At 39.1% G+C, this 17,424-nt stretch overlaps 1 protein-coding gene across 1 annotated transcript in view; it reads left to right on the plus strand.

Annotated features, from left to right (window-relative positions):
* The window catches only part of SOS1 (SOS Ras/Rac guanine nucleotide exchange factor 1), a 142,267-nt gene extending 126,186 nt beyond the window's left edge, over positions 1-16,081 (plus strand). Inside the window, exons 17-22 of the mRNA XM_081797298.1 lie at positions 4,049-4,221; positions 4,442-4,558; positions 5,806-6,070; positions 11,724-11,768; positions 13,498-13,616; positions 14,499-16,081. Coding sequence (XP_081653424.1) covers positions 4,049-4,221; positions 4,442-4,558; positions 5,806-6,070; positions 11,724-11,768; positions 13,498-13,616; positions 14,499-14,990 — 1,211 coding nt within the window. The 3' untranslated portion in view covers positions 14,991-16,081. The remainder of the gene's footprint in view (positions 1-4,048; positions 4,222-4,441; positions 4,559-5,805; positions 6,071-11,723; positions 11,769-13,497; positions 13,617-14,498) is intronic.
* Positions 16,082-17,424: the final 1,343 nt, after the last annotated feature.

Here is a 17,424-nt window from a genome sequence, read left to right on the forward strand (position 1 = left end):
TTGTGATAGGTCACCACTGTGAGAGGTGAAAAGAAACTTGAGGGCCTGTTCCCCCAACTCCCTGTGTGGCCCCACTACCCCATCATCCTGATTGGTGAGCATTTATTCACACAAACTGAACTCTCTGAAGTACTCTCTTGCAGACATACGAACTAACATAACTGATCTTCGTAACATGTTAAGTGGGAAAAAAAGTTTCAGACCTGTATTTAGAGTATGATTCCATTGTGTTTAAGGTCGGCCATGTGATCTGGTGAGTGAACACAAACATGTAGCTAGTTTGATAGGTACAGACAGCCCACCTGCCCGCCTTCCTGCCTGTTTTTGCTTCTCTTTCTGGTTACTGAGCCTCTTCTGTTTCAAGGTCAGTTCTCCTGCTCTGGGAGATCTTTGTTGTTCCCCCAGCTCCTGATGTTAGCCACACAGCCTTTCCTGGTTCTGACCAGAGGGGAGAGCCAGATGTTCCTGCTGCTTCCTAATTCTGGCTCGTCTATATGGTAGCTTGTAGAAACTCCTTCCAGATTCTTATCCTTAATTCTGGGGACTGTTTTTGTGGAACCCCCCCCCCGCCATGGGAGGGTCAGGGACGGTATCTGACACTTACTTCCTCTGTCATCTTGCCAGAATTCTCATTCAGGTCTCTCGCTGGCACTACACCATTTACAGAATAAAAGTCAGGCAACTTCTCCTTCTGAGGCTTTCCCAAACTGAGTCTATATCTCAGTTTTTCTCCATATACCAAAGTGTTCTACTCACTGTAAAGGGATATATATGTAGAGGCATACTGACATTTCCTCTAAGGTTAAAAAGATGTAGATTCTTCCTTCAGCCGAGCCTCACCTCTCTGCACAAACACCCAAGTCTGTAGTGTTGGCTTTGCTCTTTCCTTTCATACGGCTCTAGTTTTGTGTCCTCCTTCTGTTTCTTGTCAGTCTGCTTCCCCTCTACTCTTGTTCCCTGCCATTTTAGGATTGACTGTATGTCTCTTGCATCCTGAGCTATTCTTCAAATGCTTTCTCTTCTATTCTGAAATAATGTGCTTCTTTTTATTCGTTCAGAAACATTGTTGAGTGCCTCTACGTGCCAAGCCCAGGGCTAGGTGTCAAGAATCAAGAGACAAATAAAACACAGTCTTACCCTCAATAAGCTCTCTTGAAAGAGCAGAAAAATAAATTATATTACCATGTAGTAGATGTAATGTTGCATCACAGAAATGTATCAGTTGAAGTATGAACCCAGAACCCTGAGCAGCCACTTTTTCCTAGAAAGGCTGGAAAAGGCGTCAGCAACAACGTGAAACCTTGCCCTGCTTCATTATTTGTGTGGTGCTGCTCTGCTCTCCCTTTCCCCAGACAGCTGTCACCAGAGCAGGCTAGGTTACTGTTCAACAGTACATAATACTCAGGTCTGTGTATACGTTTGTACTACTTTTCTAACTCAGAAACTATATATATAGGATCCATGCTTAAACATTTTTTTACTGATGGTTGTGTGTAATCAACAAAATTTGGATACCACCTCTTTGATCATTTGTTCTCCTTTTAACAAGCCATTAGTATGTCATAAAATAATTTCCAGATTCTATCCTGAGCTCTCCCAAAATGCTACTTGTAAGCATTTTTACAACTTCATTCAAGTATACTTTCAACAGCTACAACATCCCATAATTGATTATCCTCCTTGTTCCCAGCGGCAGTCATTACACCACCACCCAGTCAGTCAGCCAGGCACAGAGCCGAGACTTCCTTCCCGCCCAGCCCGTCCCTGCTCTGCCAGACCAGTTAAGCAGTTGTGGAGTCTGTCCCTTAAGGACGTGCACACTTCCCTCTATACCTGTAGACCCTCGGACAGCCCTCATCAGCTCACCAGGACTACATTCATCCTGCTAACTGCTCATTTGGCTTCTAGTCTGAACTCCTTCTAACCCATCTGGCTTCATAGTACAGAGTAATCCTTCTAGAATGCAGATTGGCTAATAATCTCCTAACTATGAATAAAAATTAAGCTCTTTGAAAAGGGGCTCTTCATGACCCAATCCAGGTGCTGCTACCCACAAACCCTTCACAGTTGGGCCACCAGTGTGTGGCCACCAGTTGAGTCCCACTGGCCTGAGATACGTGTACTGTACGGGTATGTCTGTCAGACTGAACACTGAGCTCAGTGCATCACGCGACAGAGTGTAGTGGCAAATATAACTGGCTGCAAGTAAAAGAGCCAAGGGACAGGCAGATGAAAAGCCTGTGCACGTGAGAACACATGGTACGTTTGTCTTACGGGTGTCTAATCGAGAGTAGCCTCGGTGCTAAGAAAGAGCCAACAAATATACTTAAAAACTGGATACTTTTCAGAAGCAAACAGGCATTGATGTCTGTCATGTTTCATTATTGCTGACTTGTTCGCTGAGTTTGAGTCATTTAATCTTTTCAGGAACGTGGCCAAACATTGTAGTATTTGAAAATATGCCTCTATCACAAAAGCCTTGGGAGCCACTGAACTGTGATCAGAACGGAAGTGTTGTTTTGTTCCTTCTGCTCCTTCTCCGGTGCACGGCCTGTAGCGCTGGGGGATCACGACTACCAAGCCCCTTGCCCGTGTCTGTCCTCATACCCTGCCCCCTGCCTCCCCCCACCCCAGACCCGTCCGCTCCGGCCGTACCGTGGAACAGTCCGCCTCAGAGGATGCCTGCCAGGCTTCATCATGAACCAGTGCTTCGGACGCACTGCTGCTTTGCCTAGAATGCCCTGCCATCGTACTCCTTACTTGAGGCTTACTGTAAACATCACTTCATCTGTGATGCTTTTTCTGTTCCCACCGGCCCAAGGCAGCGTTAGGCACGCCTTCGTGCTCTGCTAGCATCTTATGCATGACCACTAATATAGTACTTACCGAATTGGACTGTAGCCCACATTCAAAGCTCTGAACTCCTTGAGATCAGGGACTATGTGTCTTGTTCATCCTGGTATCTGCAGTATCTAATGCAGTGCTGGGCATACAGCGGAGACTCAGTATTTGTGTACTGGGTGAATGAACTCAGATATTCACACACACCCTTTTCTTTCCCCAAAGCATCAGTCAGTACTTTAGGGGAAAAGGCAGAAGCTTAAGAGAATAGGCCAAGACTAGCAACGATAGCATCCACAATCAGAGCCATAGCTAACTAAGCATTTACTTTCGTCAGGCCCTATTCTAAGCATATACATAAATTTACTCACTTATTTCTCAAAGCAACCTTGCTATCCTCATTTTACAGATGAGAAAACCAAAGCACAGAGAAGCTAAGCAACTTGCACAAGACCACACAAGTAGAAAGCAGCAGAGTTGGCTCCAGAACCTTTATGCTAGAACAGAAAGGAACTAAGGTGCTCCTGGCACCAGAGGGCCGTGTAAAGAACCAAAGTGCCTGTTACTTGGGTCCTTCTCCTCCTCCTCCAGTGCATAGCCTGCAGTGATGTGGAAACAGGAGCTCAGTTAGGAGACTGCCACTAATTCTAGAAGTACTGAAGACCAGAACAGACATAAATTATATGCAATACGGTGTTTGATAGGCTTGCAGATCCTTCCCCATTCCCACAAGTAAGCCTATCCAAACAGTTCTACCTCTGACTTACAAAGCCTAACAACCTTTGAGTAGGCAGAAAATATGATCCTATGAATTTAACATTTTCCCCTTTGGCCAGAAATGTGTGTTATTAAAGTGCGGGGTTATGTTCAAGTTCCTTTAACAGATCAGTGACTTATGTGAAATACCATATGGGTTTGGAGGTATGGGAAATTGGTTATTCCTCCTGATAAAGCTCTTAAATTTTGTTAAACTTGATCTCCCCTTTTCTCCTGTATTTATAAAACAAGTGTCACAGAAGAACTTGATACTTATAAAAATATCTCTCTTGATATTTAGTTAGCTACTTTTTCATCAAATGGAAATCTGTGCCTTAAATCTTTGGTGATGGTGATTGAGATAGTACAGTGTAATATGCCTACAATTACTGACAAAAAGAACTAGCTGGTTCCTTTTTTATCCTTGAAATAATTTCATTATATCTTCTAGGAATTTATCTAACTAATATCTTGAAAACAGAAGAAGGCAACCCTGAGGTCCTAAAAAGGCATGGAAAAGAGCTTATAAACTTTAGCAAAAGGAGGAAAGTAGCAGAAATAACAGGAGAGATCCAGCAGTACCAAAATCAGCCTTATTGTTTACGAGTAGAATCAGATATCAAAGTAAGTTGAATTATTTGAGGATACATCTTTCTAATTAAGTTTATAAACCAGCTGATGAAAGGCAGGTTTATTTCATGGAGGAGCTAAAGGAAAATAAAGCTAAAAATAACTCAGATTTTCTTATGTTGTTAAATGTTTTCTTAAGTTACTTTTGTGAATTTCAAACTGCATTTAAAATATTTAATACTAATAATTGTTTATTTCATTGCGTTTATTTTAGAGGTTCTTTGAAAATTTGAATCCAATGGGAAATAGCATGGAAAAAGAATTTACAGATTATCTTTTCAACAAATCCCTAGAAATAGAACCACGAAATCCTAAGCCTCTCCCAAGATTTGTAAGCATTCACATATTTCTATTTCTTTCATATTTATATATTTTTTGCAGTTATCTATGTCTGGTGATGTCCTCACTACCATATGTATTATACAGATTAGTTTTCCATGAGGGCATTCAGGGATGAAGTGTACATGTGATGGATAAAAGTAATGAATAAATGCTTAATAAGTATGCTCAGGAATATCCCACTTGATTGCAAATAAGTGAGCATTATTATTAATCTGAATAAATCCTGATAAATGAAGAAATTGGGCAAATATGTAAGTTTTTTTTTCAACAAAAATGTTATTTGAGATTTATTTTAAGGGCAGGAAATTTGATTAATTTATACTAATTCACTTGTAATAAACATATGCATTTATGACTTTTTTCTAAGGTAATGACTTATGAAAACTTTTAACCATGAATCATTAGTCATAAAAATAACAAGTTTGGTTAAAGATACTTTTGGTGGGAAAGTAAAATTTCCTTTGTTTTTTCGTGCCTGGCCAGTTTTATGTACAGTATCATCACCTCACTGGTCTGAATATAATCGGTCTTGTTCACAAAGTAAGTAAAAAATCAAGAAGTAAATATAAACGGCTTCCTTAGTAACTAACCAAGATAAATTTCAGAGTATCTGTGAACTAAAGGTTATGCAACTACCTCCCAAGAAAATTTCTCAAGGCATAAAATGGTTTTTTAAAAGATGGACTAAAAACAGCGAATTAGACATAGCTATATAGTCTTGCTCCAAAGAAAATTTCATAAAACTAACATACACACACACAGATGAAAACTGAAGCAATTTAATGCATTTGTAATTAGCTCAAACGATTCCAACATCACAGTATTACAGCATCGTAAGGTATTATCGTTCATAATAATGATCCTGGCTTTTCCAGCAAGGTTAAATTAGTTCAACAAGGTCTGTTTAAAAAACCAGAGAAATTTACAGCATATCTTAGAAAGATTTCATTCAAAAATATTAAGATAACAAATACTCTGGTATTTTTAGGACTAAGACTCAGCTATTTAAAGAAATTCATTGCCTAATATTTTAGATAGCCAAGGCTTTATGGAAATGGGATGTTAATATTTTAACTTGGGCACTTTGATTTTAATCATTATATAACTTCTTTAGTAACGGTTTATGGTTTTTATGGTTTTCCTAGGTATTAGTTGAGTTTTACCAGACATATAAAGAAAAACCTTCCTTTCTGTTATGGTGTTGTAAATATTGTGTTTCTTTTGATATGTCTACAGCCAAAAAAATATAGCTATCCCCTAAAATCTCCTGGTGTTCGTCCATCAAACCCAAGACCAGGTACCATGAGACATCCCACACCTCTGCAGCAGGAGCCAAGGAAAATTAGTTATAGTAGGATCCCTGAAAGTGAAACAGAAAGTACGGCATCTGCACCAAACTCTCCAAGAACACCGTTAACACCTCCTCCTGCTTCTGGTGCTTCTAGTACCACAGATGTTTGCAGCGTTTTTGATTCCGATCATTCGAGCCCTTTTCACTCAAGTAGGTGCTAACATTTTAAGTGCTTTAAAGTAATTGCTAGTATTTATTATATGTTCTAGAGGTGAAAAAGAATCTGTATAACTTTATTATTTTTTGTAAATTTGTAGACAAATACCATTTCAAAAGATATTATTATAAAAATATAAAGCAAATTCTAAACTCCAGCAACTTAACGATTTTTAAAAACCTGTTGGAATAGCCCTCTTTAAATTTATTATACTTTACCACAAGGCCTGGTGACGAAATTGGTAATTTAAACTTGATTTGCGCATTTGTTTTCAACGGGTGAATTTAACATGCGTTCCTCTTACCTAGAGGAAACAAAGAGAACTCCTAAAATCTGCAAGGATTGTCAGTCCAGTGCTTTAAATTAGCTGCCTCCAGAATTACTATATTTGAATACTGCTCAGTACATCATTGCCTTTCCACCAAACTCTGTAGGTTTCAAATTTCGCAGCAAGTATCCAGTTTAAACTCCTACTTAACCCTTTCTTGGTCTATACCACTTGGGGGATTGCTGCGTAGCGCCCGCTAATACACCGCCTGTGCTTGTTCAAGCCCAGCCATACAGATCTCACAGACTGCATACTGTTCCTCCTTCCTTTCTTAGTTCTAGATCAGGGCTGTCTAGTAGAAATATAATGTGAGCCACATGTGTACTTTAAGTGTTCTATAGCCACGTTTAGAAAAGCAAAAAGAATTAGGTGAAATTAATTTTAATAATATATTTTATTTAACTTAGTGTGTTAAATTGCAATATTATCATTGCAACATGAACTCAAGATAAAAATTTATTGAGCTATTTGGCATTCTCTTTTTTGTTCTAAATCATCAAAATCCAGTATGCATTTCACACTTACAGCACACCTCAACTCAGACTAGCCACATTCACGTGCTTATTAATCCACATATGGCTAGTGACTTCCAAACACTACAGCTCAGCTCCAGCCCTTTGAAGAGGCTGCCTTTGATATGTAGGTCACCCTGCTTCCATTCATTTTCTAGTCAATTCCACGTGGAGCTTTAGAGCTCTAAGAACACACGACCTCTTTCCGTTTGTTCAGTATTAAATCAAAACTTGAATCCCATCACCTTTACCCCTCTCAGCCACTTCCACGTGCTCTTCCCATTGGCTGTCTAACCTCAGTGTGCAGATCAAGTCCTATGCTGCTATCTGACAGAACAGAATCCAATCCTGAGAGACAGCATGTCATTACTGTGGGGAAGGAGGTCGAGAGGCGGGTGACCTAGGAGTTAGGAATCCGGTTTGGGATCTCAGTCTGCTAGTGAAATTTCTGATTTTAGATAAAAGACTTTCTGTGCCTTCTGGGGATCCAGCTAGATTTTTAAGGTTTCTTCCAACTCAGACAATCTAACTTTTTAACAAAAATTGACTTAAAATTATTTTTGGAGGTGTATTATTTTGAGATTTGGTCCAGAATCCTATTTATTTATTCCTGTGTTGTACATACATTCATAGTTACCCAGCAGTTTGTCTTGTCTTTTTACCACCTAAAGTGTGTTTGTTTTGAGAATTACTACATCTTGGCTTTATTTGGCTACTGGGGATTATGGGGTCACGTTATATACATATTAAGCTACCAGATATTTTTGGTAAGTTCAAGTAAACACCAGGTAAAAAAAAAAAAATTCCACTTATTTTCCCCAATTCATAAACCCTCTAAAATTAAGTAATAAAACCAGCACTTTTTGCAGTATACCCAACCTAAAATCATTATTAATTCTGACCTATTTAACTGTTTGCAGGGTTTTTTTTCCTTAGTGCAGATAGCTGTGGTCTATATTCTAAAGATTCCCGCATAAATAAATTATTGAAATCACATGAAAGCTATCAATTGCAAATTGTACTTCTCTCAGTTTAAAAAGTAGCTAAAAATGGAAGAGGTGGGAAAAACAGGAGATAAGCACATTAATATTGCCTACTAGTGCTGAATCTTTAAAGCAGTTAGTCACAGAGGGAAGAAGGAATCATTCTGGATGCAGTGCCCTGTCCCTACGTGGCAGGGGAACAGTATTTAACAGCTGGAAGGTGGAAAAACCACTGTTCCAGAAGTTAGGCTTTGCAAGCTTAGTTTGGAGGGTTTTCTCAATTTCGCTTTCTTTGTGATAAAGAAAATTCCTGTTACTGTTCCCTTTGCTCTTAGTAAATACTGAAAATAACTGATTTTGAAATCAGAGAAGCCAGCATAATATAAAACCATCTGTATGCTCAGTCCCTTACTTAAAACTTACCCGTGGCCTTTGTGTCGTCAAGGTCCTCAGTTGCTGATGACCCCACCTCTGCTTAACAGACCTGCTAGGACTGTGGGGGTCACCAGAGCTCCCAGCTTGCCCACTGTGTTGCCCAGTGAGAGTTCCTACGTCCTCAGAGCCTGTCAGGAAAGCGCTGCTGGGCCTACATTCTTACGTCATCTGAACATACTCCACTCAATACAAAACAGCAGAAAATTCCATTGCCTAAGTTTTTCAAAAGGCAAAGTTCGATTTTTGATCACTTATAATAGTGCTTTTTTGCTTCTTATAGTTTTGTCTTTCAAAACAGTTTACTTTAAAACCATAATTAATTAATCAGCCAGTATCTGTTGCATATCTCATTCCTTGCCAAGCACTTATACATCACATCTTCTCTGGTAAAGCTCATAATCTTACTGAGAGATGAAAAATAATCGTAGTACAAAGAAAATCATAGTTCGGTGCTTTAACCATTGTTAAATGCCATGATTCTCTTTGTACTATGTTTATTTTTCACTCTCAGTAAGATTGCAAGCTTTACCAGAGAAGATACATAAGGGCTCAGCAAAATGCTAAATGAGTGGTGAAGACACAGTGCTGTGGAAGTTTACACAAAGGTGACCACAGAATGGGCAAGAGTGGTCACGGGAAGCTTTGTGGTGAGGACAGAGAGGTAAGGAAACTGGCCAACCCCTTAGTGTTGCTACATAGACCCTCCCACTCAGCCCTGCTCCACACCTTGCCCTGGCCAGCTCCACCTTTGAGGTGGTGAAGACAGTCACCATGACGAGGGGAGAGACCACCCAGCTTGCTGTTTTGTTTCTGCTGCCATCACAAGGTGGAGAGGAGGAAGAAGTGCTCTACGTGCCTTCCTGTTTGAAGATTGCCAGGTCACGAAAGGGAGCCAGAGGTCCCACCTGGTCTTGTGCTGCCCTTGAGCTTCGGCTCTAGCCCTCAGGAGAGGAAGCTTTGACCAGAAAAGATGTATTCCAAGCATTTCAAGCTAGAATGCAAGGCTTTTCTTCATAGAAGATTGTTGTAGATGCTTAGTTTCTAATCTCAGATACATTTGCATTTAACAGGCTTTTGTGAGTTTAAGAAGTTATTCGTGATTTATAGAATTTTTTTCTATAGGAAAAGGCTTGTTCCTATTTTCAAGAATGACTGTTATAAATTGGAAAGTATCTTCAACAGGGTTTCAATCCTGACTATACAGTATGGTCCTCTAGGAAGCTTAAAAAAACAACCAACCTACCCATAGGCCCCGCCCGCACTTGAATTAGACTGGTACGGACACTAAGAATCAGTATTTTATTTATTTATTTTTTTAAAAGCTTTCCAGAGGGATTGAAATGCATAGCCAAGATTGAGAACCACTGATCTTTTGTCCGGGCTTTATACCTAACAAATTAGTACTACTTTTTTAATTAATTGGGCTTCACTCCTAAGTCCTTATCAGTAAATTTGTTCAGTACCTAGCTAGTATAGAATTTCTGGTACATAGTTCTTAATTAGAGACCAAGAAATTCATTTAAAATGACAAATCAGAAAAGTGCCCTTAACTTACCAAACACACAAATCTAAGCCTGTGCCATACATATAAAGACGATCAAAGCCAAGTCTGTGTATGTACAGGTGTGTATGCGTAGGGATAACAAGTCTTTCTAAAAGCCTGCAGTTTGTAGCTGTCATAAGCTTTGTGTTTTTATTTATTTCTTTTTTTTTAATTTTTTTTTTTTAAGATTTTATTTATTTATTTGTGAGAGAGACAATGAGAGACAGAGAGCATGAGAGGGAGGAGGGTCAGAGGGAGAAGCAGACTCCCTGCTGAGCAGGGAGCCCGATGCGGGACTCGATCCTGGGACTCCAGGATCATGACCTGAGCCGAAGGCAGTCACTTAACCAACTGAGCCACCCAGGTGCCCCGGGATAACAAGTCTTTCTAAAAGCCTGCAGTTTGTAGCTGTCATAAGCTTTGTGTTTTTATTTTATTCCCATATTATACTAAGTGTACTAGCATGTTCTTGAGGCTTATCTCCAGGAGGCATATTTATTTCCTTTCCAAGAAAAGTGGAAAAAAAACCTAAGGAGGTAAGCGCTAGAGGTAAATACCCCTTTAACCCTTGTTCCATCATAGATGCCTAATAAATAGTGGAGTGAATCATTGACAGAGTAACAGCTTCATTTACTATCAAGGAGTATAAAAATCAATTTTAATCTTCTGAGAGATAACTTAGTAGAATTAGCTGGATTGCTACCCTTGGTGACCATGGCCTCCAAATAAGTATCAGTGCATAAGGAAAGGAGATTAATGGGATAGATTGCTGGAAATTGGAGCTATGTGGGAAATAAACCCACCGTATCTATATAAATAGCAGTCACATTAATAGTCTTGCCAACTGCACCTGGAACATAAAATTATCCTTGTTCTGACCAAAGCAACTAGAAAAAAACAGTGGTCCAAACTGAGTGATGGTCTGTTGTGCAAAAAGAGAGAGAGGAACCTGAATTTTTTTGAAAAATCAGCTCAGACTAGTGCTACAGGAATTCTTTTTGTCTCTTGGATATTACCGCTTCAGTCTGTGTAATAGGAAGCAGGGTCACATCAGCAACTCTGTTGACTTAGAACCAGTACAGATCACTTAGCCTCTAGTCTCAGTTTTCTCCTTTAATGCTCTTGGGGCTTTGGCCTATAGGGTTTTCAGTTCTTTTTCTTAGAAGAATTAATACTGTTGAAATTAAACATTCTAGATTTGTCAGGGAGTTTCCAGTATAAAATGTGTCTAAGCGCCAGATATTTATTGATTTAAGTGTTCAAGAATATGGAAGGAAAAGGCTCTATCACTCTCAGGCTTGTTTTGTAGTAGCCAAAGCTGTAACTATTTTGCGCCAAGAATATACGCTGTAAGAATATTTTGAAAAGTATATAATAATAATATTAGTAAGAAATTCCCTTTTATTTTTCAATTGACATAACATAAATTCATCATTTACTACTTATTTCACACATTTGAGTTTTCAAAATAACCTTTACTAAATGACATATTTCTCTATGTCCCGCTGAATTCTTGGCTTGAATTGGGTTTAGACATTTTTTTATTTAAAGTCTTCCACTAATAGAGGATATTTTAGTTTTCCCATGAATGCTTTTCATTTACTTATTATGACATCAGGTAGTGAATCTAAAAGAAAATCTTCAAAATTCCCAGTATATTAGCTCAATTTAGTTCTTTATTTTTCTCAAAAGTAAGAAGTCATGTGCTTTTACTAAAGACTGTTGTACCATTCTTTACAATTAGAATGACAAAAATGACATTTTTATCATAAATGCATTTTTACAGATGAGTTGAATTTATCAATGAAAGAAAAACAATCTACTCTTTCTTGTTTCCTTTCACAGGCAGCGATACCATCTTTATCCAAGTTTCACTGCCCCATGGCCCAAGTTAGTATATTTGGTTTAAGACTCCTAATTCTTGCTTTGGCTTTAAAAATTAAACCAAGTGTCCTCTTCCCTGCTAAAACTCTTCTTGGGCCTGGCAGCCTTGGTCCCTTGCTTGCAACGTCGTAGACGTCAGGGCTTCACTTGGGCTGTCTTCTGATCAGACATGATTTGCTTCAACTTAGACACTTTTCATGCTTTTTGTAAAACCTGTTTTCTCTTTCAAAAGAACATTATATGGGTGACTTCCACATTTAACCATTTCTCTTTTCCAACTATAGAGTTCTAAATATATTTTAATGCTCAACTTTAAAAAGAAACCAGCAAGAGCATGCATGCGCCTGTGGGAATGCTAGCAGCTACCGCGGTATCCAAACCACCAGATACACTTAGCCTGGCGATGGCACAGACTCTAGGCAAATGACTGTTATTTGACTTTAGAAGAACTGTCTTATCACTGTAACCACTTAACTTATATGGCCTAAATAGTCATCACTGTTGAGCAAAATAAAGTTCCACTGTAGACGTTTGCTTTTATTTTTAAAGTCAACTAACAATTCACCAAATGATTCCATAAGTTTTAAGCTAATAAATTAGTGGTTTTGCTGTCCTTCATACAAATGATTTCAAAATGTTTATGATGGAAAACATGAGTTATAAGCTAAATTAATTTACTACGTAGTCTCTTAAGAAAAAAGGTAGGTGATGATCCAAATGCTGCTCATTTGAGTATCAGTACACAAAGTACTCTTTTAAGTTCTATATTGTTATAACTTCTAATTGACAAAATAAAAGCTGTTGATACTTAAAGGAAAACAAGAACCTGCCAAGTATAATTCTGAATGATCATCTATGTATTTTTTCATATCTTTTTTATACTGCGCATAAACTAACAACTTACATAAATGTTGTCTTTAAATAATGTAATTACTTTATGCCTATATTATGCCCTTGTCATCATAAATGTCTATAGGATAAGTTCTGATTAGAAACTTTACTTACCTTTTTTGTGCCAGTTCATCAACTTATTCTTAAATCGGGTTCACTAGATTCTAATGTAATTTCTGTTTTTATCAGGGCTGCCTCCGTCATCTTAAATAGCTCCATCACAATTAAAATTTTTGGGTTAGAGTATGATGAACCTGATTTTGCTCACCCGCCAAGGAGAGCCAGTCTATACCTAAGCAAAGTGAGGAGAGACCCCTCCCCTGGACATGAGATTCTCTCCCTGGCATCCTCCGAGAGACTACCTGGGGAGAGCCGTTAAGATCAGAAACTAATCCCAAGGACTATCCAGTAAGGGCAGGGAAATTCTATACTAATAAAGTCAGAGAAAGAAAATGAGCCCATCACAAAAGCTTAACAAAATTACCATTCCAAAAGTTTTTAGTAGTTTGCTGTTTCTCCCAGATACCTGAGAATCATATCCAAATAAAAAATTCCAGTAATAGATTAACAGTGGGAATGTTATTTTGTTCAAGAAGCAAAATAACGAATATCTTAGGCAGGTTTTTTTTTTTTCCTGAAAATTCTGCTAAGAAATTTCTGCATGCTTTTATAGCAGTTTGCTTTAATCAAGGAAATACTATTGTGTATTGGTTTATTGAACTGCTTTTGATAATTCTGTACGTTTCTTTTAATAAATATAAGCACTTTCCAGCTAAGCCTTTTCAGGATTAATAGATGAAATAAAATTCCTGTGAACTTTTTAAAAAAATGTAACATCCTACAGGATCTGCTTCAGTATCGTCTATAAGTTTAACCAAGGGCACTGATGAAGTGCCCCTCCCCCCTCCTGTTCCTCCACGAAGACGGCCGGAATCTGCCCCCGCCGAATCTTCGCCGTCTAAGGTAAGTAGGGAGTCCTGTCATCCGGACAGTGGAGTCATTACAGTTACATTATAATCATGCCCCCGTGTCTAGTTTAGTTCCCACAGAATTAGGCTAACACTTCAGGGTAGCTGAGTTTAACAGAGTATAGACGAGGACTAGATACGGATTTACCCTGAAGTAATGTTTATTTCCTTTCTTCTGAACGTAGTTTTTTTGGTATATTTTCAAAACCCTTATAAATCTAAATTATGGGTCCTGTCAAGGAATAAACAAGTTTAATCTGTAAAGAAGAATGTCTCAAGCAGAGACTATACAGAGAAAGAGAAAGAAGCGAAGTGTGAAGCTTTATACGAAAGCACATTTTAAGTAAAACTTAAACATTACCTATCTGAGCCCTTAATAGTAAATCTGACATGCTTTTAAATGGGATTTGCACGACAGTTCTGGGTTGGAAGAGACCTTAAAGGCTTATAATAGCCATTTTTTCCACTTGTTTAAGCTTCTTTCTTTGTCAACCGTTAACTTGATTTAGTGGTTCTGAGTGTGCGGAGAGCAGAGCACCTGGACAAGTCAAGACACTTTGCAGAACATCATAAAATGTTAATATAGTAAGTTTAAAATTATAAGATGAACTTATGTTAAGTCACAAATGATTTTATATTAGATTGATAGGTAAGCAGTAGCAAACAACAAAATTCTGAGAAAAATAAAAACTTAGAAAAAAAAATCTAATAAATGGGCATAATCCCCCATTTAAAACATACGGCAAAACTCCCTGATCCACACCTAGGGCTCTACCAATAGCGTGTTTGAAAACCCCAACTTAATTCTTAACGTGTTCACGGTACTACATAAATTGCTAATAAATTTGTGTTTTATTCTTTTTCTCATTTGTGTTAGATTATGTCTAAGCATTTGGACAGCCCCCCAGCGATTCCTCCTAGGCAGCCCACATCCAAAGCCTATTCACCACGATACTCAATATCAGACCGGACCTCTATATCAGACCCTCCTGAGAGCCCTCCCTTATTACCACCGCGAGAGCCTGTGAGGACACCTGATGTTTTCTCCAGCTCCCCGCTACATCTCCAGCCTCCCCCTTTGGGCAAAAAAAGCGATCATGGCAATGCCTTCTTCCCAAACAGCCCTTCCCCTTTTACACCACCTCCTCCTCAAACACCGTCTCCCCATGGCACGAGAAGGCATCTGCCGTCGCCACCATTGACACAAGAAGTGGACCTTCCTTCCATCACTGGGCCGCCTGTTCCTCCACGACAAAGCACTTCTCAACATATCCCTAAACTCCCTCCAAAAACTTATAAAAGGGAGCACACGCACCCATCCATGCACAGAGATGGACCACCGCTGTTGGAGAACGCCCACTCCTCCTGAGTCGCTCTGTTCCAGGACGGACGTTTCGCTGGCCGCAGACCCAGTGCTGGCGATGGGCGCACTGAGCGAGCCGGCTTGGGGGGGTTGAAACGACAGCTCCCAACACTACCGACTCTGCTTCAGGATGCAGCGTGAGACAACGAACCTTACCCGAGACGTAATTATACGTGAAAATGGTATTCGTTTCGAATCTGGGAAGACCGATCTAGAGGAGTTGGACAACTGATTGCACCTGAGATCGAGGAGAGGGACTTCTTCCAGCCAAGAGGCAGGAGTCCCCTTTTTGTGAAGTGATCTTGATCATTAAAGGGATGGAAAACACAGTCCAGTGTCCAGCAGGCCCACATGATGACAGCTCTTGTAATTCAAGATATGCACTTTTTAAAAAGAAATCTTAAACAGGGATCTTCATATCTCCTTTGTTTTCCTTTGCTTTTACTCGTCCTACTTTAAAATATTTTCTTAGAAGTCGTTCCAAGGCCTGTGAGGAGCGGCTGTGGTGCCTGAGCTCTGGAGCCCGGGCCCAGCACTGCGGCCGTCCTGTTTCCAGACTGTCACAGTGAAGGGATGGGTACCGAGGCTGCACCAAAGAGGTACTTGTGGTTTTTTTGTTCTTTTCGTTCTTGTTTTCTCTCTTTCTTTCTTTTTTTTTTTTAGGAGTAATTATACTGATTTTAAGAGCATTCCCCCACCCCCCCACACAAACAAAACGTGGTGGTATTGCCTTCAAACGAGAGAAGCTGTGTGTCATTAAGGTGACAGAAGAACTTTTTTAAAAATGTAACTGTCAAGTATACGATTTACACTTAGGAGACTGTTAATCTGTGCTAGATTGTTACTTTCCCCCCTTCTCCCACAAAAGTTTACTGATAATCCGTGTCATGGCTCATAGCTGTCCCTCCGCCCAGACTCCGGAAACGCAGTCACCCGGTGTGAAAAGGAGCGCTTGCTGGGCGTCGCTGACACGGTCATGTTTTACTGATAGTTGAGTAATCAGCGTATCTAGAATTACCTTGCATTGCCGAAATCATGTGTATATAGTGAATGTTATGGTCTGTTTTAATTTAATTGAATAAAGATACAAATACTTTGTTTGGCTGGCATATATTAAATTATTATATGGAGAAAATGGTTGATTCTTATTTCTTTCAGTTGAAGCACACACACACACACACACACATACATGCAAACACTAAGCATAAAAGCACGTATTGTGGTACGCCTTGGTTTCTAGTTCTGGATGTATGTATTCATCTTAAAGAATGATCTAAAGTTACAGTTTGGCATGTAGGAAAAAATTGGGTTAGAACAGGATGGGTATCTTTTAAGCAGAACTTTGGAAGTTTTTTAATTTCCTAGGCAGCGTGTATACAGTTTGTTAGTTTATATTAAACATTCTACCTTGCTTGAGGTCTTTGCTCTATCAAAACTATTCATAATAGAACATCTGCCTACATCATTAGTATCATAATACAGATTATTCATTAAACCTATGTACTGATCTTCTGAGTCTAACCAATACCGTGACTGAAATGCATGCAACTTGTCAGAGAGAAAAAGTTTTATTAATCTCCACTACAATGTCTGTGCAGTGTGTAGTATTCCATCATTAGAGAGTCATCAGTCCATCAGTATCTGCATGTGTCCTCACAATAATGAAGCGACATCTCAGCAGTTCTGTTAACCATGCCATTAGAGACATCTGTAGACGCGCTGCACCATGGTGGAAACTAGTACTTTAATAACTTCCTGTGATATTTATTAGAGCATTAAATGTACATCCCAGTAGTACAGTATATAGTCCTTTGAGACCAGAATGTTGATTGCATCATCATTAAGCAATCCATCCTATCATATCCTTTGTTATTTATTTGTTAGAGTTGAACCCTTTTTTGTTTAATACCTGTACCATTCCTGTTATGGTAGCCATTTTTCTCTTTGTAAAATGTCTCCTTTTAAAAGTCTCCCAAAAAATTAATTTCAAATCGACTCTTGTACACAAAGTGTCCATAAGACCATTCATTCAACAAGTGTTTATCTAAGCCTACTTACTAGTGCTGCTGCAATTAATCATAATACACATTCCGGAATCCCCCATGACTTTTTATTAGATCGGCCTCATTTTCCCTAGGATTTCCGTTTATATGTCTTATTGATCACTTCTCTTTTTAATTACCCCGTACCCCACTCCAAATGAGAACCTGAGACGTCACATTGGAGCCCATTCAATATCTCTCTGGCCAGTGCGTTAGCCTTCAATAATGCTTTTCAACCCGCCTGATCTTTTAAAGAGGAAAAGCTCAGAATTGGAGTTCTAATCCTACTTATCCCAAAGGGGACCATTCTCCTACCCCAGTGGTTCTAGGAGACCACTTCACTGTGCATCAGCATTGTGGATAGAGGATATTTTTATTCTGAAGTTGACATTTTGGGT

This window comes from Leptonychotes weddellii, chromosome 10 (genome assembly GCF_054177405.1).
Source record: "Leptonychotes weddellii isolate Sample4059 chromosome 10, ASM5417740v2, whole genome shotgun sequence".
Lineage (NCBI taxonomy): Eukaryota > Metazoa > Chordata > Mammalia > Carnivora > Phocidae > Leptonychotes > Leptonychotes weddellii.